The 27,800-nt window shown below is 34.3% G+C and overlaps 1 protein-coding gene across 4 annotated transcripts in view; it reads right to left on the bottom strand.

Annotated features, from left to right (window-relative positions):
- ELP4 (elongator acetyltransferase complex subunit 4) overlaps positions 1 to 27,800 on the bottom strand; it is a 253,090-nt gene that overhangs the window by 220,857 nt on the left and 4,433 nt on the right. For all 4 annotated transcript variants that reach the window (XM_027577883.2, XM_035722875.1, XM_035722877.1 and 1 more), the window contains exons 2-3: positions 24,397 to 24,432; positions 2,707 to 2,828 (exon numbers count right to left, since the gene is read on the bottom strand). In XM_027577883.2, the coding sequence (XP_027433684.2) occupies positions 2,707 to 2,828; positions 24,397 to 24,432 (158 nt within the window). The remainder of the gene's footprint in view (positions 1 to 2,706; positions 2,829 to 24,396; positions 24,433 to 27,800) is intronic.

Genomic DNA, 27,800 nt, shown 5'->3' with positions numbered 1-27,800 from the left:
AGCTGATGTTCAGATTTGAAAGCAGTCAGTCGGAAGGAATTCGTTCTTAGCTGAGGGAGGGTCAGTCTTTTAGGTCTATTTGTACCTTCAACTGATTTGACGAGGCCCACCCACATTAGGGATGGCAATCTGCTTTACTCTGTTTACCAATTTAAATGTATTTTTAAATGATTTTATTTATTTGAGAGAGAGAGAGAGCATGAGCAGGGGAGAGGGACAGAAAGAGAGAGGAAGCAGCAGACTCCCCACTGAGTAAGGAGCCTGATGTGGGGCTTGATCCCAGGATAGTGGGATCACGACCTGAGTTGAAAGCAGACGTTTAACTGACTAAGCTACCCAGGTGCCCGTACCAATTTAAATATTAATCTCATCCAGAAACACCCTCACAAGAGTACTTAGAATAATGATTGATCAAATATCTGGGAACCCTGTGGCTCAGTCAAGTGTACACATAAAATTAACGATCACAAGTTCACCCCTTGTCAATTTGGTACCCATACATATTTCCTTAAACTATACTTAAGCTCCAGATGAAGACAATATGTCATAATTCCACACTCTCAGATGTGTCTCCTAATGCTGTCTTAACCTGGGTTCCTTTTCACTGCACTACAGCCTGGAAACTTTGCATGTAGTATGCCAGGGAAGTTATAGGGCTCTCTTTCTATATTCTGTACCTCTCTGGCATCACTGTCCTTTATTATTTGATGCCCAATGTCTTGAAAACTGTTGTTTAATATATTTTGCCCTGTTTCTTAGTTGTTTCAGGGATAAAGAGAAATCTGATCCTCATTAACATATCTTGGTCAAGAGTGCAACTTTTTAAGAGTCTACCTTTTTTACTCTAATTTTATATATTTTTTATTGTATCACAAAATTGTTCCATGAATAAATGTTTGCAGAACCTAACTACTTACATAAATGACTAGATAGTTTAAGAAATCCTGATTTATAACTTCACTCCTTCACATAATCCAACAGAGTACATGTAAAGTACCCTGAGATTTTTAATATTAACTTGTACAAATTCAAGGTACCTAGGAAAGGTGTTAGGGATTAGTTTTCAAATAAAAAGTGTAATTCTCTAAAGCAAAATGTGTTAGTATATCGCCTAGGTTTTAACATCAGTTGCCTAGGTTGCAGGAGGCAAGAAGGAAGAATAAAACACTTAATTCTGAAAACCAAATATAGCTGATTCTTTAACAACACAAGTTTGAACTACACAGTCTGCTTATGTGGATTTTTTCTAATAGTACTGTAAATGTATTTTCTCTTTCTTATGATTTTCTCAATAACATTGTCTTTTCTCTAATTTATTTTATTGTAGGAATACAGTATATAATACCTACAACACACAAAATATGTATTAATAGACTGTTTATGTTGTTAGTAATGCTTTTGGTCAGTATTAGGCTATTAGTAGTTAAGTTTTGGGGGAGTCAAAAGTTATATGTGCATTTTTAACTGTGCAGGGGATCAGTGTTGTTCGAGGGTCAAGGGTTTTCCTGCTTCTGGCCTGGCAAAAATTGCCGATGTGGCTATAAAGATGTTTGATATAAAATCTTAGTCTCAATATTATGGTGGAATGTGCCGCGAAGAGCTTGTACAGCTTCTTTAGGACGATAATCTTGCCTTTTACTATTCCTAGCAAGCACAGTACTGTCCAGAAATTGATGAGAATGATTAAGAAGACCAGGAAAAAAGAACAAAAGAACAAAAACATCAAGAAAATACTACAAAAGCCAAATACCAAAAATAAGAACAAAGGAAAAACAGACTCTGCAACCAGAAGAAAATCATTTGGAAAATTATACAAAGATTTCTCCTTTGGACTTTATGACAATATTATTTAATAAGCAAAATCTGACCCATATGAGAGAATCATGTGAGTTTTACCTCAGTATTAGATAACTTTTTTATAGTGGCCATAGAAATTTGTTGGTGTCTGTTGATAGCTATGGTATATTAATACTCACTATGCTACAAATTCTTTATAAATGACTACATTGTCTGTTATTTGCAGACCATGCACTGAAATGAAAACAGCCTATGGGAGAAAATAACTTTAGATTCTATTTCAAATAATGACTTCTATTCAAATAATGGCTTAAGTTGGATTCCTGTTCCGGACAAAGAAATTAAAAATTCTAAATGTGAGAATTGTCCTCTCTAAGGTGTAACGGGTGTTTTGGCTTTAAAAAGATAGAGTATACTGATCACATATTTTATTATTATTGCTTGTTACTCGGAAAAGAATAATTTCTGGCAGTCTCAAAGCAAAATAAGATTAGTAAATGAGTACTTCTAATTTCTGTATCTTTCTTCTAATTTATGTCTTTAGGATACTGGTAATATCAGATAATATGCTATTGTTTTCCTTTACTTAACTTTTTACAGAGTTATCTTATTATGACTATAGTAATAACTTTTTTTATTGTCAGTTTTTAGTAGCTTATTAATACTGTTCCCAATGCCAATATCAATTTAAAGTTAAAAAAACTGTCTAAGAACACTATTTTAAAAAGTGAAACTACATGTTCAAATAAATTTGATACTTTAAGAGAAAAAATATATGTATGGTTTCATTAATGAATTTAAATATGCTTTTTAGATATACAAACATATATCTTGTTTACATATACCTATATAAGCAATATTTTTTCATGAAATGTTCAAAATGCAATACCGAATTAGTATATCCTATACCTGTAAAATATCAGCAGGGTCTTCTTTTGCAGACGCAACCAACAAAGTATGCCCATTGATGATTCCTTCTGCCAGGAAATACTTGAAGAGCAAAGAAGAATAAATATTATATTTATCCTCTTCTGTAAAAATGAAAAAAAAATTATAGTCAGAATCCTACCATATGCCAAGCACACTCAGATGTTTTAACAATTTTTCTCCTTAAAACAAGTAAATGAAATGGGGCAATAATTGTCTTCCTAAAAAGTACGGTTAGATAGGCTAAGACACTTACCTAGATAGTCAATGGGAAGTAAGTACTTTTAAGATAGTCTAATTTCAAAATTGTTCTCCATCCTCTACACCACCTCTCATATCCACAAAATTTAGAGGGTTACGTATGATTATGGCAAAGAAATCACAGTTTTTTTTTTCTAAGATTTTTTTCAGGCATTGCATCTCTAAAATGCCAATTTTTACCTACCAACTAGTTTGTAAACTCACACTTCATTTCTTACATGTCACAATAATTAAGTACTTCATTGTATGTAGCCTGAAAATTAATATTTATAAAATTTGTAAAAATAGTATTACTTCTTCAAAAGCAATTTAAAATTGAAGACTTTAATCTGAGAGTTCTTAAATTTGTACTAAATGTTTTCCTAGGAAAAAGTTCTTTTACCTTTTATTATTCCTTCATCCTCCCTTCTTTCTGAATTTTTATGAAAAAGTCATATACCTAAGGTTTCTTTGACAAAATGTGTTAATATTTTTGAGATTTTGTGATATAACAACTCAAGGATATCTTTGTTTCCTTAATATTATTGATAAGATACATGCCTACACTTTTATATCAGCTTTTTTTAATACTTTGAGCACAACACAGAGACAAAGGTAGATTTATTGAATTATTTAAAAAAGAGAAACCATTATTAATTTATTCAACAAATATTAATTGAATTCCTATAATAGGTCAGGCAATGTTAATATATGTAAAAACCACACTATTAAAAAATATTCCTAAGAAAGTTTGAACTTGTGGTAATGTTAGCACTGTGCACAAAGCCCTTTGGAGCTTTAAGTACAAAACCTGAATAAAATACCATTAAAAAATAAATATTTAAAGGCACTGCAAAACAACGAAAAGCAGACAGCAACCACAGCAGTTTCCTTTTGAAAGACTGTGATCATGACATGCAAGAATTTCAAGTTTCTGGCTTTTTTTTTTGCCTAAAATGGGGTTCTTAAGCTCCCTTAGCTCTGACAGCTTTAAATCATATCCTTTCCAGCTTGAGGTGGCAGAATGTAGATAGAGTTCAGTGTTGTCAAAATAGCTGAAAGTTTAGGGGAAAAATCCTTGAAGTAAGAGAGCTCTGCAAAGTTTATCAAATGTGCCCAAATCCATGGTTGACCACTAAGCTATCATTGCACGAATGGGAGAAAAAACAGTAAATAGGTAAGAGAGAACAGGTTAAGTTCTAGTTGAGTTAAGTTTAGTTGAAAGACAACTAAATCATGTGAGATTTAAAAATTTGATGCTCCTTTGAAGTCATGCATTTCCCAATGAACAGAATCTTATAATAAAGAAAGCTGAAGTCTTATTGACTTGAAGTGGCAGAGGACAAAAGTCAGGGCTGAGAACCCCAGAAAGTGTGAGCCCCCAAATGTGAGTATAAATTCTGGATAAATATTTGGTTCTCTTCTAAGCTTCTGACTGTAAGGGACAGCCCTGTGTGACCAGGTTAAAAAAGCAAGACCTAAAAGCTAGAAAATTGAGCAGAGATACAGAAATACTATCTGCTGCACAGTATATTGAAGTGAGAGTTCATTTAAGATCAGGCAAGTTAACTGCCTATTAAAACAAAAAACCTGAAATCCTTGGGACAAGAGAATGGAATTCAGAACATTAAAATGCATTTTTTACAATGTAAAGATTTCAACCAAAAATCAGTGAATATGATCCACACTAGGGAAAACACAACCTACAGAAACTGACTCAAAGTAAAATTTATTCAAAGTATTAAAGGAGGGGCACCTGGCTGGTTCAATCAGTAGAGCATGTGATGCTTGATCTGAGAGTCATGAGTTCAAGCCCCATGTTGGGTGTGGAGCCTACTTAAAAAAAAAAAAAAGAACAAAGTATTAAAGGACAATATATCAATAAGTGAACAGAAAAGGAATATCAACAGAGAATGAGAAACTATAAAAATGAACCAGATAAAAAATTTAGAGTTTAAAATTATTATTCCTTATATGAAAAATTGCTTTGGTGATCTCATGAGTAGATTGGAGATGAAGAAAGGAAAAAATAATTGGTATACCTGAAGGGAGATCAACAGAAATCATGAAATCTGAAGAATAGAGGAAAAAAAAATTAAGAAAGTTGAACAGAACGTCAGAGACACAGAACAATATAGAGCAGTCCAAAACACGTTTAAATGGAGTCCTAGATATTGGGAGATAATAAGAAACAGAAACAGTACTTCAAGAAGTGATGGCTAAAAACTTCCTAAATTTGATGAAATATTCAATTACAGATCTAAGAAGCATAGGAAGCTTCTTCTAGGATAAATGCAAAAAACCCAAATCTAAGTACCTCATAGTTAAATCTTGGAAGCAGCAGGGAGAAATGGCATGTGACATACATACAGTGGCACAATGATAAAATCAACAAGTGATTTCTCATCAGAAACAATAAAAGCTAGAGGATATGATAATTATATATTCAAGAGTTGAAAAAGAAACAACTTAATCAAAAATTATAAATGTGTAAACATATTTAAGAATTGAGGTGAAATACTATTTTCATATAGGACAGCAGACCTGTACTATAGGACACTAAAAGCTAAAGGAAAATTATACAACATGGTAACCTGCACTTACAGGAAGGAATAAAGAATACAAATGACAACAAATATGTGTGAAATTATAACACTCTGTGATCATATGTATATGTACTTATGTGCATGGATGTGTGTATATCGATGTATATATATGTGTATGTGTGTGGATAAATTAGGTTCTTAGAATTTCTTTAAAACTATCTGTTTAAAGCAAAACTGACAAAACTAAGCAAAGAAAGACATAAATTCAACTCGGAGATTTTATCATACATTTCTTAGTAATTGTCAGAACTAAGGAGTAAAATCATCAAGAAGATAGAAAATCTGAACAAATTCATAGACCACCTTAGATAATATACAGTTCCAGAATATATATTTAGTGCATCTAGAATGTACACCAAGATAAACCATATGCTATTCCAAAAAAACAAGTCCCAATATATTTCAAAATATTAAAATCGTACTTTAGAAACTGAAATTTTTTAAAAATTCCATTTATGATTAATTCCAAAAGCATGAAGTATTTTGGAGAAATTTGACAATACATGTGCATGAATTAGCTCCACTCTACTGAAAAGTAGAAAATATTCTGAGAGTAAGTAAGTAAGGAAAACCTAAATAAACAGAGAAGTATATCATGTTCAGGGAATACAATGTTCAGGGAATACAAGACTCAAATCTTTCCAAATTGATCTATAGATTTAATGGAATTCCAATGTAAGCACCATAAGATTTTTGGAGAAATTGATAAGCTAATTCTGAAATTTACACAGAAATCCAAAGGTCCTAGAATAGCCAAATTTGAAAGTGAAAATCTACTTCAAGACTTAGAATAAAGCTACAACAATCAAGGCAATGTGGAATTAGCTAAAGGAGAGAAAAATATAGATCAGCATAAAAGAATAGAGTCCAGAAATCAACTCACATAAATGATTTTTTATAAAGATGGAGAAATAATTGTTTTTTCAAATTGTCCCAGAACAATTGGATACCCAGATGCAAAAAAAAAACAACAAAAACCTCAGTCTTATCCCATACTACAAATTAAAAAAAAACCCACAAAATTTCTATCTTACTTCATACTAATACTCAAATATTATCTTGAAATGGATCAGAAAACTAAATACAAAAGCTGAAACAATAAACTATTAGAAGGAAACATAGGGACTAAGTTTGCTACCTTGGAGTAAACAAAGATTTCTCAGGGTATGGAAGCATGAACCACAATAGAAAAAAAAAAGGATAGTAAGCTACAGAAAGAAAATATTTTCAATACATAGATCTGATTGAGAACTGGTATCCAATATATATACTAAAAACTTTTAATTCAATAAGACAAACAACCCAGTATAAAAATGAACGAAAGGTTTTAATACATCCTTCACAAAAGACCTGTGAATGTCCAATTAATGTATAAAAAGATGTTTAACAGTATTAAACACCAAAAAAAGCAAATTAAAAACACTGCGAGAAACCACTACATTCCTACTAGAAAAGGTAAAATAAAAACACGATACCAAGTATTGACAAAGGTATGGAACAAATAAAATGCTCCTACGTTGCTAGTGGCACTGCAAAGTGGTACAGCTACTTTAGAAAATAGGCAGTTTCTGATAAAGTTAAATTTACACTTATAGGAACCAGCAATTCTCCTCCTGCATATTTACCCATGAGACATGAAAACACATGTCCGTACATAGTTGTATACAGAATGTTTATGGCAGCTTTTTTTTTTTGGTAACAGCCGAAGGCTACAAACAACACAAATGTCCAACAACTCGGGAATGGGAAAAAAAAAAAAAAAAAGGTCACATATACAAATGAAATAATTCTCAATAAAAGAAATAAACTAATGTACATGCAATATGGATGAATCTCAAAAACATTAAGCTAAGTGAAAAAAGCCAGACACAAAAAGTACGCATGGCTCGAATGCCTTTATGTGATACTCAAGAGTGAGTAAAAACTATCTCTAGTGATAGGAAGGAGTTAGGTGCCTGGGGCCAGAAAACTTTTTGGGCATGTGGACATTTCGGGGGATGATAGAAATGTTTTCTATCTTGATAGTTGTGGTGGTTCTATGAGTATTTATATTTGTAAAATCTCACTAAAATACATACTTAAATGGGTCCCTTTACTGTTTGTAATTAATAATTCAGTAAATTTGATTTATTAAAACAATTTCCTAAGGTGCAACTAAAACACCAGGTGGTAACTTGTTTATAAACTTTTTCAGCACTGTGTATTAGAGCAAATCCATGATTAGAAGCATAGCGGATTTATATGAAGTTCAACTTTATATATTAAAGAACATAGCTAGTTAATACTATCATCACAAGTTAAAATCCACAAATCTAAAAGACAAAAAATGCATTTGATATGGATTTAGGAGCAATTCATGAGAGCTTTTGTGTGTCAAGGAAAACATTTTCAATGCCTCTGCACTGCTTACAGCTGACAGGCGGAAAAGCGAGCAGAGAACTGTAGATGAGATGACCAGCACTGCCTATTCACTAATGCAGCTACCATACCAGGAAAAAAAAATACTCATTTTACATAACTAACAATTTGTCTTTATTCAACTTTAGAAAAAACCAGAAAGTCATGTTTAAAAAAAGAACTGATTTTATCTTAAGGAATTGCTATTAGGTCAGTTTACAGAAGCAACCATATAAACCAATTACAAATCATTGACGTAAAAACCAAATCAGATATTAAAAATCTTAATTTCTAAGATTGACATTTTTACAACATGGGAAATTCAAATTTTTAAAAATTCTTCCACCATCCATCACCCTCACAGAATTATTGCTAAAATTTGCTATATTTCCTTTCAGTACTTTTTCTGTGGATGTTTTCTTATATGGTTACAATTATTACTGAATTTTGTATCCTGGTATTTTCACTTAATCTCACATGCTTCATAGTCTTGTAGCTATCGTGTTTCGGGGTGCATAATATTCTAGAAAATGTATGTCCTATAATTTACTTCATCATCAATCTACCATGAACTTTTCCTTCTGCTTTCAGGCTTCTGTTACTATTAAATACACAAGTACCAAAGTGCCTCAAATCCCACATATCCAAGATGGAACCAGTAACTCATTATTTTTTTCTATAAAATATGGTCCTCTTTCAGTTTTTAAAAAAAATCAGGATTTATTTTGCTACCTTTTCTCTCTCTCTCCTCTCCCTAAAATCCTGTTAAATTTATTTTAAAGTATTTCTGAAATTTGATCACTTCCTTCCATGACAGTGTCACTCTCCTAGTCATGCTACCAACAACTCTTACCTAGACAACTGCAATTGCTTTTTTATTTCTTTGCATCCACTCTAGGCCTCCAATTTAGTAGTGACCTTTTGAAAATACAAACCCAATTATGTCACTTCCCTATTTAAAACTTTTCAGTGATTTCTCATTACTTTTTTTTTTTTTAAAGATTTTATTTATTTGAGAGAGAGAGAGAGAATGAGAGAGAGCACGAGAGGGAAGAGGGTCAGAGGGAGAAGCAGACTCCCCGCTGAGCAGGGAGCCCGATTCGGGACTCGATCCCGGGACCCCAGGATCATGACCTGAGCCGAAGGCAGTCGCTTAACCAACTGAGCCACCCAGGCGCCCTCTCATTACTCTTGAGAGAAAGAACCAAATCCATTAACACGGTCTACATGCTCTGTGCAGTTGCTGCCACACAATGTGTATAAATAAAAATATTAGTGTTAAAAATGGAATAATACTGTCACATCCCTAAAAAGGACATGATGCTTTTTTAACAACTTTCCAGTAAAGAAAGAAAGAAACTTACTTAATTAGAAAAATAAAAATAAGTATTTGTAAAGTTAAGGACAATATTCCATTTTTCAGTAAGGGAATGAACTAAGTTAGATAACTACTTCATAAACTAGGGAGAGACACCTACAGATAAAGAATATTGAGTGGGGGCACCTGGGTGGTGCAGTTGGTTGAGAATCCAACTCTTGGTTTCAGCTCAGGTTGTGATCTCAGGGTCGTGAGATGAGCCCTGTGTTGGTTCCATGCTCAGTGTGGAGCCTGCTTGAGATTCTCTCTCCCTCTGTCCCTCCCACTCATGCTCTCTCTCTCTCTCAAATACATCTTTTTTTTTTAAAAAAATGAGTGATTTATCATTAATGAAGAGTAACAATAAACTAGATGGCAGAATTTCTTTTTTTCTACCTATGTTTTAAATGAGTGAGAGTTGTAACTCTTTTCTTACCTAATATAATCCCTACTGATCTTATATACACTCATAGCTTAAATTACTATCTCCAGTAGCCATACTACATCTTAAGTCAGGACCTCTGCATAAATTACTTCAACTTTTTGGCTAGCTAATTCCCTCAAATCCTCCCAGACCCAAAATAGATAAACTCATCTTTGGAGAAGCTTTCCTCAAGGCTGAGTGAGATGATCAGAGTGCCCTGGAGCATCCTGTTAACTCCTACAGTAGCATTTAATATACATATTGAAATTTCTCCATCAAACTAAAAGATCCTCATGGCAGAGAATTCATCTTATTGCTGTATTGCTGTAGTAGGTACATACTATACATTTAGTAAATATTTGTATAATTAAGGGAAAAACCAAAAATCTATTTTATCTTGTAAATCAGCCATATCTACTGTAGTTTGGCTGAAAACACACGCAAGCACACGCGCGCACACACACACACACGCGCACACACTTTATAATAGTTATTGGCCCGATTTTTTCAAAGACTCCTATGAGGCAGGAAAACTAATAGGAAGATCGCCTATTTAGAGATTAGTTAAAAACCTAAGCTCTTCAAGCTGAAAATCACCATTTTTGTGAAACAAATTTTGAAGTTGTACACTAAGCATTTAATTAATCTATTTAGTGAATTCCCATAACATGGGGAAAGCAAAAATGACAATGATGTGACAGAACTGCCAAAAAGCAAATGTAGCTCTGGCCTGAATTAATAGTCTAATTCTTAGGTTGAGAGAGATGGTTGTCCTAGTCTATTCTATAGTAGTGGACCAAATTGACAATAGTATATTTCATTTGAGGACTTACAGAAACTAAAGCATATTCAGAATGAAGTGACCAGGATGGTGAAAGAACTTAAAAGCATGAGAAATGGGATATTTAGTTTGAAGAAAAAGAGACCCAAGGGATGCAAGAGAGCTGTCTTCAAATATTTGATGGCCTGTCATATATAAATGGAATCACACGAGAGGCAGAATGAAGCCTAATGGATAGAAACAACAGGAATATCAATTTTTCCTTAATATCAAAGTCCAAAGGAGCTGCCCTTTCATTGTGCTGAGAATGCTATTAAAGTCACCAATGACTTTCTATTTTCCTGGACACTTTAAAAATCTTTGTCTTATTTTGTCTACTGCAGCTATTACCATGGGCGAATTTCTTCTTGGAACTAAACTCTCTCTCTCCACTCATACCCCCTATTTTTAAGATACTTTTTGTGCCCCATTGCCGTTTCTTTAGACATTCTTTATATATGGTAAACAGTTTATACAAAGCTCTCAATTCTTTGGTAAATAAACATGAAATGGTCCTATTTAATTTTTCCAGTCACTACTTTCCACTATGCTATGTCAAATCTTCCTTTTCTCATTTCTTGACATCTGGAGATAATTCAGTGATTTTCTCACCATTTTCAGTTATTAACATTTGGAACAAATTTAAAACTTTAACATTCAGTGCAAAGCTTCCCCCTTCCCCTTCAAAGCAGACTAGGACTTGTGGTTTGAAAGCCTTAGTGGGACAGAGGGGTTCTAAAGGAAAGGAAGGTTCTAAAATACCTCTTCCTCTATGTCTTCTCTCCAAGTCCCAGTTGTATTGTTGGGAGAGCCGGAGGAAAAAAGTGGCAGTGATCAACTTACATAATTGCCTGTCTGGTTAGGGAGCGATGTCCCCAGCCTCAGTATGATCTGGTCTATTTAATATTTAAGCCTGCTGTTTCCAGCCTATGAAGTTACGGTGGTTTCCATGTAGGCAGTGAGCGTGGTTTTCACGGGTGGTTGTTCAGTTTCACTTTGGCCAGATCTGTCATTGAAAAACCCTTCTGAAGTGGAATCTAGGTTTTGGGGGCGCTGGCCAGTAATTTATATTCATCTTCTGCTCTGGAAATGTTAGCTATTGCTATCATTATTATTTCGGCTGTTTATACAATCCATCCCAGCAGGCCTCCCTCCCTTTTCTACACCAGACACAGAAAACTGTTGTTGTTGAGAATGCTGACAAACCATAGGAGATTTAAGGCAGACTTCCCCCAAGGACTCTCTCACCATGTACTACTCACTGATGGGCTTACAGGTTCAAAAGTTCAGCAAGAAGTCAGCTGGGAAACATGGATGCCAGTTTCTGCTTTTTGCAAGCATCTTCAATGTCTGTATCTGATACCCTTGGGAACTGTACCCCTGTACTCGCCTGAGTGAGAGATCACTTTTGAACTTCAGTACTACACTCCTGTTCTCTCCAATCCTTGCCTATGATCCTTGCTAATGGTGATGGTGATGGAGTTATAAGGAAGTAGCTGTGGTGGATCTCTGGGCCTGCAAGGAGGTATTTAATCCCAGCTGCAGGAAAGAGGGAACTTTAACCTTTGCCTTCTTTTTCTCAATGTGGGCTATAGTCATCAATTCTCAGGTACTCAACATCCTGTTAAAAATAATAAATAGCTAAACTTGACCACTAACTATATGCTAAACATGTGCAATGTACTTCTCATGCATTAGTTCATTTAATCCTCATAATAAATTGTAAGATAAATGTTGTTAATCCCTATCTTACAGGTAAAGAAACAAGGCACAGGGAAAGCAAGCAGCTTGCCTAACGTGATATAGCTAGTAAATAGTAGAGCCATGATTTGAATCCAGGCAGGCTGATTCCAGAGGCTATGCTCTTAATTTTTTTCATGGGCTTATTTTCCTTTATCTATCCCTGAACACTGATGTGCTTTCGATTTAGATTTTGACTTGCTTTCCCTTTTACTCTAGTTGTTCTTAGTCTTTCCTGGAGTCTCAGACCACTCTGAAAATCTGATGTAAGTTATATGTTACTCTAAAAATATACACAGTCATACACAAATTTACATATAATTTCAGGGAATTAACAGTTCCATCTTAGATCCTCCAGGATCTATAAACCTGGGCATTCTAATACATGCCTATGAATGACTTTAACCAAAACATCCACTGATTAAAAAATTAGTCAAATAATGTTGAGAAATCCCAAATATTTTTCTCTAGCCTAAATTTAATACTCCTAAAATTCACTATGTTTAAACTGAATTCATACTTTACCTCAATATTTCCTCTTTCTCCTCCTTTTCTGACTTCACCTAGTATTACTAACTCCAAATCCTCTCAGGCCAAACATCTGGGAATCATCCTACCTCCTGTCTCTCCTCTATCTCCCACACATTTAGAAAGCACGGAAGTAGAGGGGCACCTGGGTGGCAAAGTCAGTTAAGCCTCCAACTCTTGATTTGGGCTCAGGTTATGATCTCAGAGTGGTGGGATGGAGCCCCACAGCAGGCTCCGCTCTCAATTGGGAGTCTGCTTCTCTCCTCCTCTCTCTGCCTCTGCCCTTCCCCCCCAATAAATAAATATATCTTTTTTTAAAAAAAAGCACAGAACTAGAAATCAAATTCTTGAGAGAGACCTATTAAGAGGAAAAATGTAGGGAAATGCTATATCAGAGCAATCTAAGCATAGCTAATGAGACATTTTGAATACAATATATAAAATGAAATGCAGAAATAGAAAAGTTAGGTAGCATTGTTGTATCAAAATATGGTAGTAAATTTATGGTTTAAAGTCTCAAAAGTATAGTAACATCATCTCATGTTTCAATGAGAGTAATGAGTATTTCCAACACTTCAAGTTTTTACTTTATTCCTGAAGTGCATCCTTCATAATATCTCTTCATTATTCAAAATACTCCGTGACTACCTACTTCTTACCACTTTTTTAGCCAGGCTTTCATAGTATTCATTCCTTCATTCAAGCACGTATTCATTGTGCCCTTACATGGTTCCTATGGTCATGGAGTTTATAGTCTACTGAATAATATACACGATCAGGTATTTTCAACAAAGTGTAGTAAGTGCCATGATATAAAGTAAATACAGAATACTACAGAAGTATACAGGTGGGATACTAATGGGACTGAGGGTAAGGAAAGCAACAATTAAAGAAGTCTTTCTGGAAGAGAATCAAAGTGGAGACCTAAGGGATGATTAAGAGTTAGGATGAGAAAGACAATTATCATATGATCTCACTGACATGTGGAATTTAAGAAAGAAGACAGAGGATCAAAGGGGAAGAGAAGAAAAAATGAAAGAAGATGAAACCAGAGAGGGAGACAAACCATAAGAGACTCTTAATCATAGGAAACAAACTGAGTGTTGCTGCAGGGGAGGGGGGTAGGGGGAATGGGGAAACTGGGTGATCGACATTGGAGAGGGCATGGGATGTAATGAACACTGGGTATTATATAAGACTGATGAATCACAGACCTGTACCCCTGAAACAAATAATACATTTTGTTAATTAATTGAATTTAAATTTAAAAAAAAAGCAGAAAGAAAGGGAAAAAAGTCAGCAAGAAATAATTTAAGCAATGGCCTGGAGAGAATGGCACTTGGATGAAATTAAAAGCCTAGGGTGATAAACAGAAGGCTTGAGGAAAGAGGTGAGAGCATGAGAAGAGATAAGGTTGAAGTGAATCAGCAGTGGTAGATCATTAAAGGCCCTATAGTCCAGGCTACAGAATATGGACCTTATGTTAAGATCGATAGAGAGCACAGAAAGGTCTTAAGCAAGGATACAACATGATTAGATTTTATATCAGAAAGTTCATTCTAGCTATAGTATGAAAATGAACTGAAGAAAACACTGGAAGCAATTTAAGAAGCTCTTACAATAATTTCAGTGAGATTTGTGGATTAGGGTCACAGTGGTAAGAATAGAGAGAAGTAGAATTTTAAAATACTTAAAAGGTTAAAAACCTTGGGATTTAATGATTACTGGATGCGTACAGTGTGAGATACAAATATATCACTCAGGTCTCTGGCATGTGTCACTTGGTAGACTGAATAATCCAGGAATCACAGGAAGAGGAATGGAATAGAATTTGGAGATAAGGAAAGTTCAGCTCTAGACACATTAATTTTGAGGTGCCTGTAAGATATTCAAGAGAAAATGTTGAGTAGGGAGTTGAATATGATCTCCGCATTTCTCTGTGGATCCTATGTATGTAGCAATGACTAGAGATTACTGATTACTTTCATAAAATGAGCCCCCCCTCCCCCGTCATTCTAGTTATGGCAGGAACTGAGATCTTCCAGGGAGAGTATATGTAGCACTAGAAGAGAGAAAAGATACCAATATTTTAAATTAGAGGCAAAGGAGTCTTAAAAAACGAAAGCAGAGGGGTAGAAGGAAAACCAGACAAGAATGTTATAAAAGGTCCAAAGGAAGAGAGTACTTCAGCAAAAGAGTGCGTAACTGTATCAATTGTTGCAGAGATCAAGAAGGAAGAGACCTGAGAAGTATTTCTTGGGTTTAGCCACGAGAAGGTCACTAATGTCTCTGGCTAAGGTGGCTTCAGTGCTGTGCTATGCCTGAAGTAAACTGAGCAATGACTGAAATATAGTGAAAACATAAAAGAGGTACAGACTACTCAAGAGTCTTGGCTATAAAAGGGAAGAGAAAAAGGGATAGTTAGAGGAGTGGGGTTAAGGACAAAGAATTTTCCCTTTCAAAAAAGAAATAAGGCTTGAAAACAGATTGAGCATGTTTAAGTACACAGGGGAAAGAACTAAAAAAGAAGAAGTTAAAGAAGAGAAAATTGATATTGCCACTCCTTGGAAAGGTGGAAGGGAAAGATCTAATGTCCAGGTGAAAGGACGATTCTCAAACAGGAGAAGGTACAGGACATCTTCCCATGTATGGGTAGAAGTAAGTATTGAAGTTTGACAATGGGAATTTGGGTGAGTTCTCATCTGAAGAGACTACTGTTCCCATGTAAAATACTGCAAGTTATCTGAGAAAATGAGGAAGGAAGTAGTAATGTTAGATGTTTGAGGACAAGAAGGTTTTAAAAGACCACTGAAGTTATTGAGAATGAAAAAGAGGTGATGACAGATACAAAAGTTCACTGGCAAATGCTGAAAGCTTACTTGAGGTTGGAGATCATGAAGGTCTCCAATAAATGATAGAGACAACTAAGAAGTCACTCTATGGCAGCAGTGAGATGATATAAAAGGTAGAAAAGCCAAAAGTATAAATCTCATCTGGAAAAAAATTTAAGGTAAATTATCACGTTTTAGTGTAAAATGAGGATTTAATGTCAGAGAAACCCACTCGCAAATCTTAGCTACTAAGTGTGTGACTCTGGGCAAGTTACTTGGCTTCTCTCAAAATTCCAATCTCCTGTAAAATATAGACATTTCCTCTGATTGCTGTGAAACTAAATGATAAAATACATGTCAAAGGCACAGCATGATACCCAGTACACAGTAAATCCTCAATAAATGTTATATATTTCAATAAAATATTTAATGATAATTTTTAAGACATTAGAGTTTGTTTTACATGAAACAGGTATTATAGAAAGCAAACTGGAAAGATTTAGAAGGGATAAGAAGAGTAGGAAATTGAATCTACAGAGAAAAAAAGAGTATTACGGAGATAAAAGTAACAGAGAAGATCATTAGAATAGCTTAATTCTTGGACAGTGACCAAAGATAACAAAGAGGTAAAGCATGATGGATTTAGCTGGCCATAAAGTTAAACAAACAAAAATCCCAGGAGTCCTCTGGTGGATGAAAAGTAAACAGCCTCGTCTCTGCACACTGCAATTTGAGAAACTGGTCTAAGGTTCTGAAGTTTTACAATTTGAATTCTACAAGTAGGTAGTTGAGGCAAGAGACCCAGGGGAAGGAAGCCAAACTTTCCCTCTAATTCTAAATAAATAATCTCTACTTTAGAAGAGCTTTCACTTATTACATAAGCATAATGCGTTGATATCTACTTTTGTGCATTTAATACAGTTTTCCATATGAGTACTTTTCTCTCTTCATTTCCCCTCAATTTCTACCCATAGTTTGATTCAATTTAAGCCTTTTCTATACCTCTTACATTTGCAAAAACATCTGTATATTATATATGTACTGTTCATATTTATTCCATGTGCAATCAACATCCAGTTTAAGTTCAGAAAGGGTAAAACCCAAGATTTATACTGCCTACCAGTGCTAAACACATTGTAGGTGCTTAGATGCTTCAGGACAAAAGGTCAGGTGGTTTTACTAAAGAACTGCATGGATACCAGTTTGTCCTATTTCAATCTTTCAACAAGTTGTACTACCATAATATAAGTTAAGAAAAATACAGAATATAAAACAGCTATTGGTAAGCTTTTTCTTAAAGAGTCAGAAAATAAGTTTTTCAGACTTGTGAACTGTACATACAGTCTCTGTTGAAACTATTCAACTCTGCCCTTGTACCACAGAAGCAACCATAGACAATGTACAAATAATTATGCATGGCTGTGTTCTAATAAAACTTTATTTAGAGATAGGTCACTGGCCTACAGGCTATAGTTTGCCAACTTGTGCATAATAGGGCAAATGCTTAGAATTTATTACATGGTGTAGAAGAAAATATATAACTCAGCAATTTCAAAAAGGTTGAAGATGAGAAAATACCATAATATCCTGTGAAGAATATATTGAGAGTGCTTAGTTTTTGCTATTACATGAAATAATAACAAATTAAAATTGTGAAAAGAGTGGCAGATTCTAAGGTGAGTCCCATAATTCCTATTTCCTGGTATTCATGCCTTTGTATAATTTCCTCTTTTTGAGTGTGTGTGTGTGGAAGCTGTGACTTGTTTCTAACCAGAAGAAGTTGGCAAAGGTAATGGGATGTCACCCTTCTATTACATAAGACTATAATGTCTGTCTTGCTGAGATATATTCTTCGTCACTGGTTTTGAAGAAATAAGATACCATGTTGTGAGCTGCCCTTGACTTACAGGCAGCAAGGCACTGAATGCTGCCAACAACCATGTGAGCTTGAAAGCAGATCCTTCCCCTGCCAAGCCTTCAGATGAGAACCCAGTCCTGAGTTTGACTGTTGGCTTGCAGAGGACCCTGATAAACTTTGCTTGCACTCCCAACACACAAAAAACATGGGATAATAAATGTGGTTTTTTTTTAAAGATTATTTATTTATTTATTTGATAGAGAGAGAGAGCACAAGCAGAGGGAACAGCAGAGGGAGAAGCAGGCCCCCTGCTGAGCAGGGAGCCCAATGTGGGGCTCAATCCCAGGACCCTGGGACCATGACCTGAGCCGAAGGCAGCCGCTTAACCAACTGAGCCGCCCAGGCGCCCCAATAAATGTGTTTTGTTTTAAAACTAAGCTTGTGTTAATATTGTTACACAGTAATAGGTAACTAATACAAAAGTTACATTCATAGCTAGTTGTAATTGTCTAACGGTATATCATTTATTTCCTACTTCTGAACTAAAATGATATAATTAACATAAGAGATTAAAAATAATGCACTCGTAAGTGTCACATAACTTGTATTTTAATGACAACTTCTATTAAACCTTTTGATGCTCAATATCACTGCAAACAGATTAAGATCCTTTATTTTAAAAGAAGCTATATAAACTCTAAATATTTATGCCATTCCTTCACTTTTGATACTTTTAAGATGTCCCAAATTTATCTTTGTGCCAGACCGTCAGAAAGCAATTTAAATATAAACATCTCAAAACCCAGTCCAGTACTAAAGAATGAAACATGTTTTGGGAAAAGTTTATCTTTGATTTTCTAAGTAAATGTAGGGGTACCTTGGTTATTCAATTGAAAATGGCCTGTTATAAATTCATATTCATTTATTCAGCTGTATTTGGAAGACCTAAAATAGATCTACCTGGGTTTCTGGCAGTGCTATCTCTAGTTTTCATAGTTCTATTGCTACTGACACTGTAAATACACTGCTCTGCAAGCCCATACTCATGTGCATGTACACACTTATGCAGACAATTGCCTCGGTAAATGAGTAATCTCTTTTAAGAGAAATGGTTAAAAACTTGACAATCTATAATGAAAACCTATTAATGCAAACCATCTTCATGCTTTAAATTTCTTTAACTTCTGGAATAAAAAAAAAATCTTTGAGTGATGAGCAATATAGTAATGCCCTATGCTCCTATCCACTGACTTTATATCTCCATAATTGGTTTATATTTGGAGCTATTGAACCATTTTTTTAAAAAAAGATTTTATTTATTCATTTGAGACACAGAGATACAGAGGGAGAGGGAGAAGCAGGCTCCCTGCTGAGCCAAGAGTCCGATGTGGGGCTCGATCCCAGGACCCTGGAATCATGACCTGAGCCGAAGGCAGACGCTTAACCATCTGAGCCACCCAGGCACCCCTGAACCATTTTTTAAGGCAGACTTCATCTACTATACAAGTTGCACACATATGAGCAGGGGGAAGGGCAGAGGGAGAGGGAGAGAGAGAATCCCAACCAGACTCCCCATCGAGCTAGAGCCCAAAAGGGGGCTTGATCCCAGTACTCTGAGAGCATGACCTTAGCTGAAATCCAGAGTTGGCCACTTAACCAACTGAGTTGCCCAGGGGCCCCATGGAGATATTTTATTTTAGAGAGAGAGAAAACAAGCAGGGGGAGGGGCAGAGGGGAAGGGAGAGAATCTCAAGCAGAGCCTGAGGATGAAGCCCAACATGGGGTTCTATCCCATGACACTGAGATCATGACCTGAGCTGAAACATAGGGTTGGATGCTTAACTGAGCCACCCAGGTGACCCCTGCTTTAAGGTTTTCTAAAGAAAAGCTAATAGATGATGAAACTAAATTATCACAGTTATGCATATTTTCAAAAATCTTTAACACTTAGAAGTTGATAGTAGGGCATAAGTAATACTGAGAAGATTCAAAATACCAGCTTTACAGAAAAACCAGACTATAAAGGCAAGGCCTTTGCCTTATACCTCTCATATTCTTTTATTCAATCATTAATTCAACAGTTACTGAATACCTAGTATATGTTGGTGAATTGATATTTCATCAAAGATAGACTTTTTAAAAAGTCTGTTGCTATACTTTAGTTATTCTTGTCTGAGCTTTTCCTTATTACTCACTATAAAAAAAAAAAACTCCTTTGCTAGACCAAGTTCATTAGGCATGTGTTCTATTCCCATACAACTGCAGACAACAATGTCACTATGCTTTTTGCTACTGTATAACAAGGATGCCCCATCCTTCAGCTTTCTGTAACATGGACCTCAGTTCTTTTCCCTCTCACTAGCAGTGTCATCAGAGTACAGATTTCTACTAACAATCTGTTCATGGCAATTTAGGCTTTCTTTAATTAATATGCTCCTCAAAAATCCTTCCAGCTTTTGCCTATTACCTGGTTCCAAAGCCACACTCCTATTTTTTAGTATTTGTTATGGAAGCACCCAATTGCAAGATAACAAAATCTGTTATGAAGTAACATTGTCAATATTTGCAGAAGATGACTGCCTACTCATAATATTCAAGTGAATCTATAAACTATTCCAAAAGTTGCTGGTTATAAGATCAATATACAAAAATCAATAGCAGCCCCTTGTTCTAGCTACAACCCATGTTAAAATGTAATAATAGACACATCTATTATGGTATTTAACTTATTATATTGTAATTATTTGCTTTACCTATGTCTCCTCCATAGGTGCAAAGTTCCTTAAGGGAAGAGAGTATCTGATTTATATTTGTAACCCCAATATCTAGCATACACCCATGTGTTCAATGAACATTTATTGAATGAATTATCTATCACCACTGGATCCTTAGTATCATTCACAGATACTTCCCCTTTAGAAAAGAATTAAAATTTAGTTGCACATTTTAAAAACTATTATAGTAATTCCAGATTTTTAGTCATCAAAGCGAAAAGTCCCAGGCCCAAATGAGGAAATGCCATTCTTCACTTTTCACTTGTTTAGACTAGTAAAGATTTAAATGTTTGGTAATACACAGTGTTGTCAAGGGTAAAGGTGAACTCACCGGTGTATTCTTTTAACTGCTGACTGACTGAAGTAAAAGATGGCATATCCCTCTTCGGAGAACAATCTAATAATATCTAATACAATTTAACATGCCTCAACTAAGCGAGTCTGTATCTTGGAATTTATTCTACAGATATTTACAAATGTTTGCAAAGCTTATATACAAGATTATGTACATAGCACTGTTAGCAATAGAAGAATGGAACTTAGATTCATCAATAGAGAATTATTTAAATAAATTATGGCACATCCATATAATGAAATCTTATGCAGTTGTTAGAATAGCATATAATTGCACATAGACTGATCTCTAAGATGTATTAAGTGGAAAAAGCAGAGTGTCCCCATGTTTATTACTTCAGTAGAAATATTTGGGGAGGATACCAGGACAGTATTGTCTCTGAGTACAGGGACTGAGCACCTCAAAGGACAACCTAATATTCTCTACATATCCCTTTGTATTTTATGTATTTATTTATTGACATTAAAACTGAAATATTTTGTCCATAAAATCCTTCATTCATTCTTTATTTACTAAAAGATAAGTTTTTAAAAATGACACTGACATCACCATTTCTAGAACTTCTCAATTACAGGGTATTTCTCCGTCTTTTGTCTACTGTTAGGAATAATTCTGTACCTCAGGTTCTTAAATAGTACTTTAAAGACTAATGGGTGGCACAAATATTTTATAGAACATATTTTACTTAATTTTTTATTAAATGTTGTCTATTATTCAGAGACTTGGGCACTAAGCCCTAGGTAAGTGTCCAGGAAATTATATTGTAGTGATCGAAGTGAATGGCTGGCAAGAACTTGGCAGGTATTTTGCAACCAAGAGCTGCATAGAAATTAATGGTTGCGTTCAAATATGATGACTGAACACAGAACCAAAATGACTCAATAGCATGATTTTTAAAAATTAATATATTTTAGGTAGCAATAAGCTGCTACTGTATAAATCAATCTTTAACAAATATTGCACACTTGAAAAATCTTAATAGCCTTTTATATTGTTTTACTATTATGGAGACAAAACTTTCTGACTGGAATGAAGAAATGGTGATTATGTAAAATAAGAACATTTTTTCTTTTTTAAAAAATCTAATTTTGGGGCACCTGGGTGGCTCAGTCATTAAGCGTCTGCCTTCGGCTCAGGTCATGATCTCAGGGTCCTGGGATTGAGCCCTACATCGGGCTCCCTGCTCAGCGGGAGGCCTGCTTCTCCCTCTCCCACTCCCCCTGCTTGTGTTCCCTCTCTTGCTGTCTCTCTCTACCAAATAAATAAAATCTTTAAAAAAAAAGTTTAATTTTATTATTAATTTTTTTGTTGAAGTACAGCTGACACACAATGTTACATTAGTTTCAGGTGTACAACATATTAATTCAACAATTCTATACCTTTATGCTACGTTTACCACAAGTGTGGCTACAATCTCTCATCAAATAACCCTATTATAATACCATTGACTATAATCCCTATGCTCTACCTTTCACCGCTGTGATTAATGCATTCCATAACTGGAAGCCTGTACCTCCCACTCCCCTTCACTCATTTTACTCCCCCTCCCCCCACCATCATCTCTTCTGGCAACCACCAGTTTGTTCTCTTAAAAAAAAAAAGAATTTTTTGGCATTGCTGCAACTTCTGTCCTTATTGTGAATTAATTGAGGGTTCTTTCAAGTTTAGAAATTTGAAAATTTATTAAAAGAAAAAACCCACAAATGTAGGCTTAATTTACTATTTAAAACTTTATTCTAAAAAGGTACAAAACTCCTATTTTACTGTTTATGGCTATTAAATGAAGCATGTAAGAAAGCTACAGAGCACAGTTATAAAAACACGGGCTTTTCAGTCATACCAGAATTCAAATCCTAGTTCTTTCACTCGCTGTGTGATAATGGGAAAGGTACTTCACCCCTGTGAGCCTTATTTTTTAAAGTATAAGATGAGAATAATATGGATTACATGTAACATTTTACAATGTTGTTATATTAATGGAAAAACCATGTATAAAACCCTTAGCACAGGGCACCTGGGGGGTTCAGTTGGTTAAGCGTCTGCCGTCAGCTCAGGCCATGATCTCAGGGTCCTGGGATCGAGCCCCGAGATGGGCTCCCTGCTCAGCGGGAGCCTGTTTCTCCCTGTCCCTCTGCCCACTTGTGCTCTTTCTCAAATAAATAATAAGTAAAATCTAAAAAGTAAAACACTTAGCACAATACTGACCCATAGTAAGATTTTTAGGGCAGCTCTCACTATTATCATTAGTCTTTAATTAATTATCCAGCAGAGATGGGGAATAAGATGTACTACACATCTCTTTTGAGTTTTCCAGATAGAGCTTCATTTATTAGACAAATGCTTCTGTACATACCAAATTTAAAACAGCACCATTTTGCAGTCCTGGGGCAGAGTAACACATTTCATTGCTACCTTAAGAGATGTCAATGAATATAAAATAATTTTATTGGTTCCTAGAAATAATAATTCTGTCTAAATTATCACATTTTATAGTCTCAATATGCTGAGTGTAGGCATAGTAAATTTGGAATATTGTATTCAGTTGCGAGTACAGTTGAAGAGACAATGCCAGTATGATAGGTATGACAAAAGAACAACCAGGAGAGTGAGGAACATGAAAACTACAACACGTAAAAAACAGTTTAAAAACCTGTCTCTATTTCGTTTAGAGAAGATTTGAGGTAATAAAATATTTTCAAATATTTTAAGAGTGTCACGTGATGAAGTACATAAGTTAATTCTGTATTACATCAGAGAATAAAATTAGAAACAACAAATCTGTTGAATTACTTAGATTAAACATTAATATAAAGAACTTTCTGGGGCACCTGGGTGGCTCAGTCGGTTAAGTGCCTGCCTTTGGCTTAGGCCGTGATCCTGGGGTGCTGGGATCGAGCCCCGCCACGGGCTCCTGCCTCAGCAGGGGGTCTGTTGCTCCCTCTCCCTCTGCTGCTCCCTCTCCCTCTGCTTCTCCTTCTCCCTCTGCTGCTCCCTCTGCCTGTGCTTGCTCTCTCTCTCTCTAATAAATAAAATCTTTAAAAGAAATGAACTTTCTAATAAATCACAGTACTTTCAATGACAATGCATAGTTTTGTGAAGTAGTGAGCCTTTTAATTTATATAATATGTATTCAAATTGTGTTTGATACTGTCAACAATGATGGAAAAGTGATTTATGGCTAGTTGGGCTCTTTGACTACATAACTGCCAAGGCTTATTTCAATTCCAGATTCTATGATCTAAACTAAACAATAAGGCAAATCAGATTATGTACATATAATTAAATCAGAACTATTGACACTTAAACATGAAAAAAAATATGCTTTATCTGTTACTTTTCTTTCAATAAGAAGAAAATAATAAAAATGTATGATATATGTACAATGGACTTATTGGTACATCAACTTCTCAAATTAATCACTATAATAATCCCACTATAAACACAGAGATTTAAAAAAAATCAATTGGCATTAATTTTAACCTTTTTAAAAAGAAATGGAGGAAAATGCACTGTGAACATTTTTAAATTACCCGAGTTATATTTTCAGACATACTTGCTTCATTTATTTCAAGTTCAAATCAACATTTGAATTCGAATTAAAACCTAAGGTATTTCCTTTCTAATTTACCTTAACTCTTACAGAAAGTTATATATTTAATATCAGAATAGGTAAACCCATGAAGTCATTATGCACAATAGAAAACTCTGATCAGGAAGAACAAAATGTGTATGCTATACTAACCAATTAGAAGAACTGTTCCAACAGCCAAACCTCCACCTGGAAATGAAACAAAACAAAGAAGAAAATTAATCTACCCTTTCATACACATTAACTTTAGCATAAAAGTTAAGCTTTATCAAGGACAGCAACTTGACTAACTTTAAAATTGCAGATGAGAACAACATTTTAATTACCTTTGCAATACTTTGCTTAAGGTGCTATTATGAAATAATTACATATTATATGTAATTATACACTACACATTACAATTACTTTCATAATATACTGTACTATACTCCCTTCTCCTGTGATAGGACCATGCAGCATTCAACATAACTGTGGTTACGTGTTCTAATAATGTTATATTTAGTATCTGTTAATAAATTAACTCAATAGCCAAGACCTAAATGTTCACAGTAACTTAATACTACAGAAGTACAACATAGGAAAGGTTATTATAATAGAAATTCCACTTTAATATTTAAACTCAAATTTAATAAGTCTTGGGGGAAGAAAAACCTGACAATTAAAAGTAATTCTTTTTTTCAATATGAATAATATACACAAAGACTGGACATATTCTTAAATACATTTAGAATTTAAAATAAACAATATTTTCATAATTTCAAACAAAAAAGTCACAATCACAAAATACATTTTTAATAGCAGAAAATGTTCTTTTGAATATCTGAATTAGGACAATACAGTTATGAGGATATAACTCAAATAGTGGTTCAATAAAAATCAATTTAAAATCAAATTGTAGAAAACAAGAACTACACTAAAAAGACATTTGAGTACAAATATTTTGTGCAACATTTGTAAAAACATTTGTCAAAGTATTACTATTGTTATAAATTATACTAGCAAATTCACTTAAAAAAGAATAAAATATGTATATCAAAGAATGAAATGTATTTAAAGTAATTTAAAAAGAAAGTACTCAAAATTGTTTGACAATTGAAGACAATTCTACCAGTGGTTTTTGGTTTTGGTGCATAAAACTGTGAAAGAAACATTTAGAATACCAATAAAGAACTTTTCCTCCAACAAATTTTGTAGTGGCAAACATTATATAGAAAAACTTAAGTATGAAAAGTTCCTTTGATAGTGTTTACTTTTGCCCTGCAAATATGCATAAATGTTATCTTTCAAAGAGTTTGAAATTTGATAACATACATGAACACAGAATACAACGCAACATTTGGTGACTTTATGACTCTAAATAGAATATTTCAAATTATTAGAGAAGATTTAAAAAAAAAACTAGTACTTTATGTATTTTTATGTTTAGGTGGATTTGTTATAGGACTAAATATATATTTTAATTTCACATTTAGATAGGTTCTTTCAATATAGCATTTAAAGCCATACCAGGCTATACAGGATAACTTCAAATTTTGTTCTAACTAAAAGATTCACATAAACTGAAATATATAGGATAACAACCATAAAGGATCTGAGCAAAAAGATTTTCTCTAAGATTAGATTAAATGTCTACTTTTATAGTTTGTGCTACATATAGACCACTACTAATTTTTTAATCCATTTTGAGCACTTTTAATGCATTTTGAGCCTTTTAAACTACTTTCCAGTTATTTCTCTCTTACATGCAAAAACAAGCATTTAAATACCCAATCACCATTCTGCGTATATTTAAGACAAACTAATAGATGTACATAACAGATACTGCAGTGTCTAGAGCATGTACTATTAAAAAGTTACCTAGTTTTCTTTCCTTAACCTATTTCTTATAGGAAAGATTTAGATTTCTTATCTAAACATCTCTGGGTCTACATTCATGTAGCCTGAAGTTAAGAATTTATATAAGAATTGTGTAAGACTGTTGAATCACAGATCTCTACTTCTGAAACAAATAACGCAACATATTTTAAGAAAAAAGAAAAAGAAGATAGCAGGAGAGGAAGAATGAAGGGGAGTAAGTCAGAGGGGGAGACGAACCAGGAGAGATGATGGACTCTGAAAAACAAACTGAGGTTTCTGGAGGGGAGGAGGGTGGGGGGATGGGTTAGCCTGGTGATGGGTATTGAGGAGGGCACATTCTGCATGGAGCACTGGGTGTTATGAACAAACAATGAATCATGGAACAGTACACCAAAACAAATTATGTAATATATGGTGATTAACATAACAATAAAAAATTTAAAAAAAAGAATTTATATAAGGCCTACAACTGAAATAGTTAGATACAGAATTTTTTTTGTGAATGTCATTCACAGTGGGACTTTAAGAACAGATCCAGGAATAGTTTCCCAATTAAAGGAAATGATACCTAGCTCACGTGTCTGGCTCAGAGAGGTACTCAGTAAGAGCTGTTACCATTCTGGCTTATTTTTCATTAAAGATATACCATTATTTGATAAATAGGGATCACTATAATAGTAAGAATTAGTAAGAATACTTCCCATTGATGAACTAGTTAAGCAAAGCATTACACAAATGAGAGAAGACTAAAAAGGTAATTTTCTGTCAGAATTATACAAATAATCCAGTTTCAGATAATTCAGGAAATGCCACCTAATTTTAAATCTTATGTACATTAAATTTCTAATGTTTGGAAAATTTGAACATTACTTAAAACAAATGAGGACATTTTAATGACTTTAATCAGACATCTGAATATTCTATCAGGACTTCTCTTACAAAAAGGCAATTATCTTTTTTTCTAAAGGGCTCTATCATGTAAATTCACTAGACTTAAATTTGGATGGCTTAAATAAAGCTTGGTCATTTATTGAAGGTTGGTCATGGGGAATAAGATGAAGCCACCTGATTAACTATTTTAAAAATCAAACTTTTATTCTATGTATGAGGGAAAATGATTTGACATGTATATATATATACACATATATAGCAGCAAAGTTCCTCTATTCTTCCAAATTTCAGGGTGACGAGACCTCACATTTCCCTAAAATAACTCTGTATAAGGTATTTTGATATATCTCACGTGATATACTGAGGTTCTAACTGTAAGTAAGTTTGAATGTTTGTAGCCATGTACTCATCAAAAAATAAAAAGCTTCAGCAACCAACCATGACAGGATATCTTGACATGATACATTCAGCCAAAGCTCATTTTAATAGATCTTTAAATTCAGAAATCCATTAGTAATTTTATTTAATTTCAAAAGCAACACCGTTCCAATTAATAGTTCCCAATTAAAATAGACTATCTTTTCCCATTAGTTCACTAAAATGTTTGGCAGGTTAATAGGTAAGGAAGCAATCATCCTATTTCTGTGATAAAACATAAGGAGTAAAATGGTCTTGTTTACGGTCTCCTCTCCTCTTTAATCAGATCTTAGAGAAATCATCACTACATTTAAGTCACTAAGCAAATAAACTCCTGGTTTTACTTATAGATCTCCTTAAGAAGTCTATCTCCAGCTTACTAAAAATACAGG

The sequence above is a fragment of the Zalophus californianus genome, chromosome 11 (genome assembly GCF_009762305.2).
Source record: "Zalophus californianus isolate mZalCal1 chromosome 11, mZalCal1.pri.v2, whole genome shotgun sequence".
Lineage (NCBI taxonomy): Eukaryota > Metazoa > Chordata > Mammalia > Carnivora > Otariidae > Zalophus > Zalophus californianus.
Note: the sequence above shows the minus strand (reverse complement) of the source record. Positions and strands in the feature narration are given on the sequence as shown.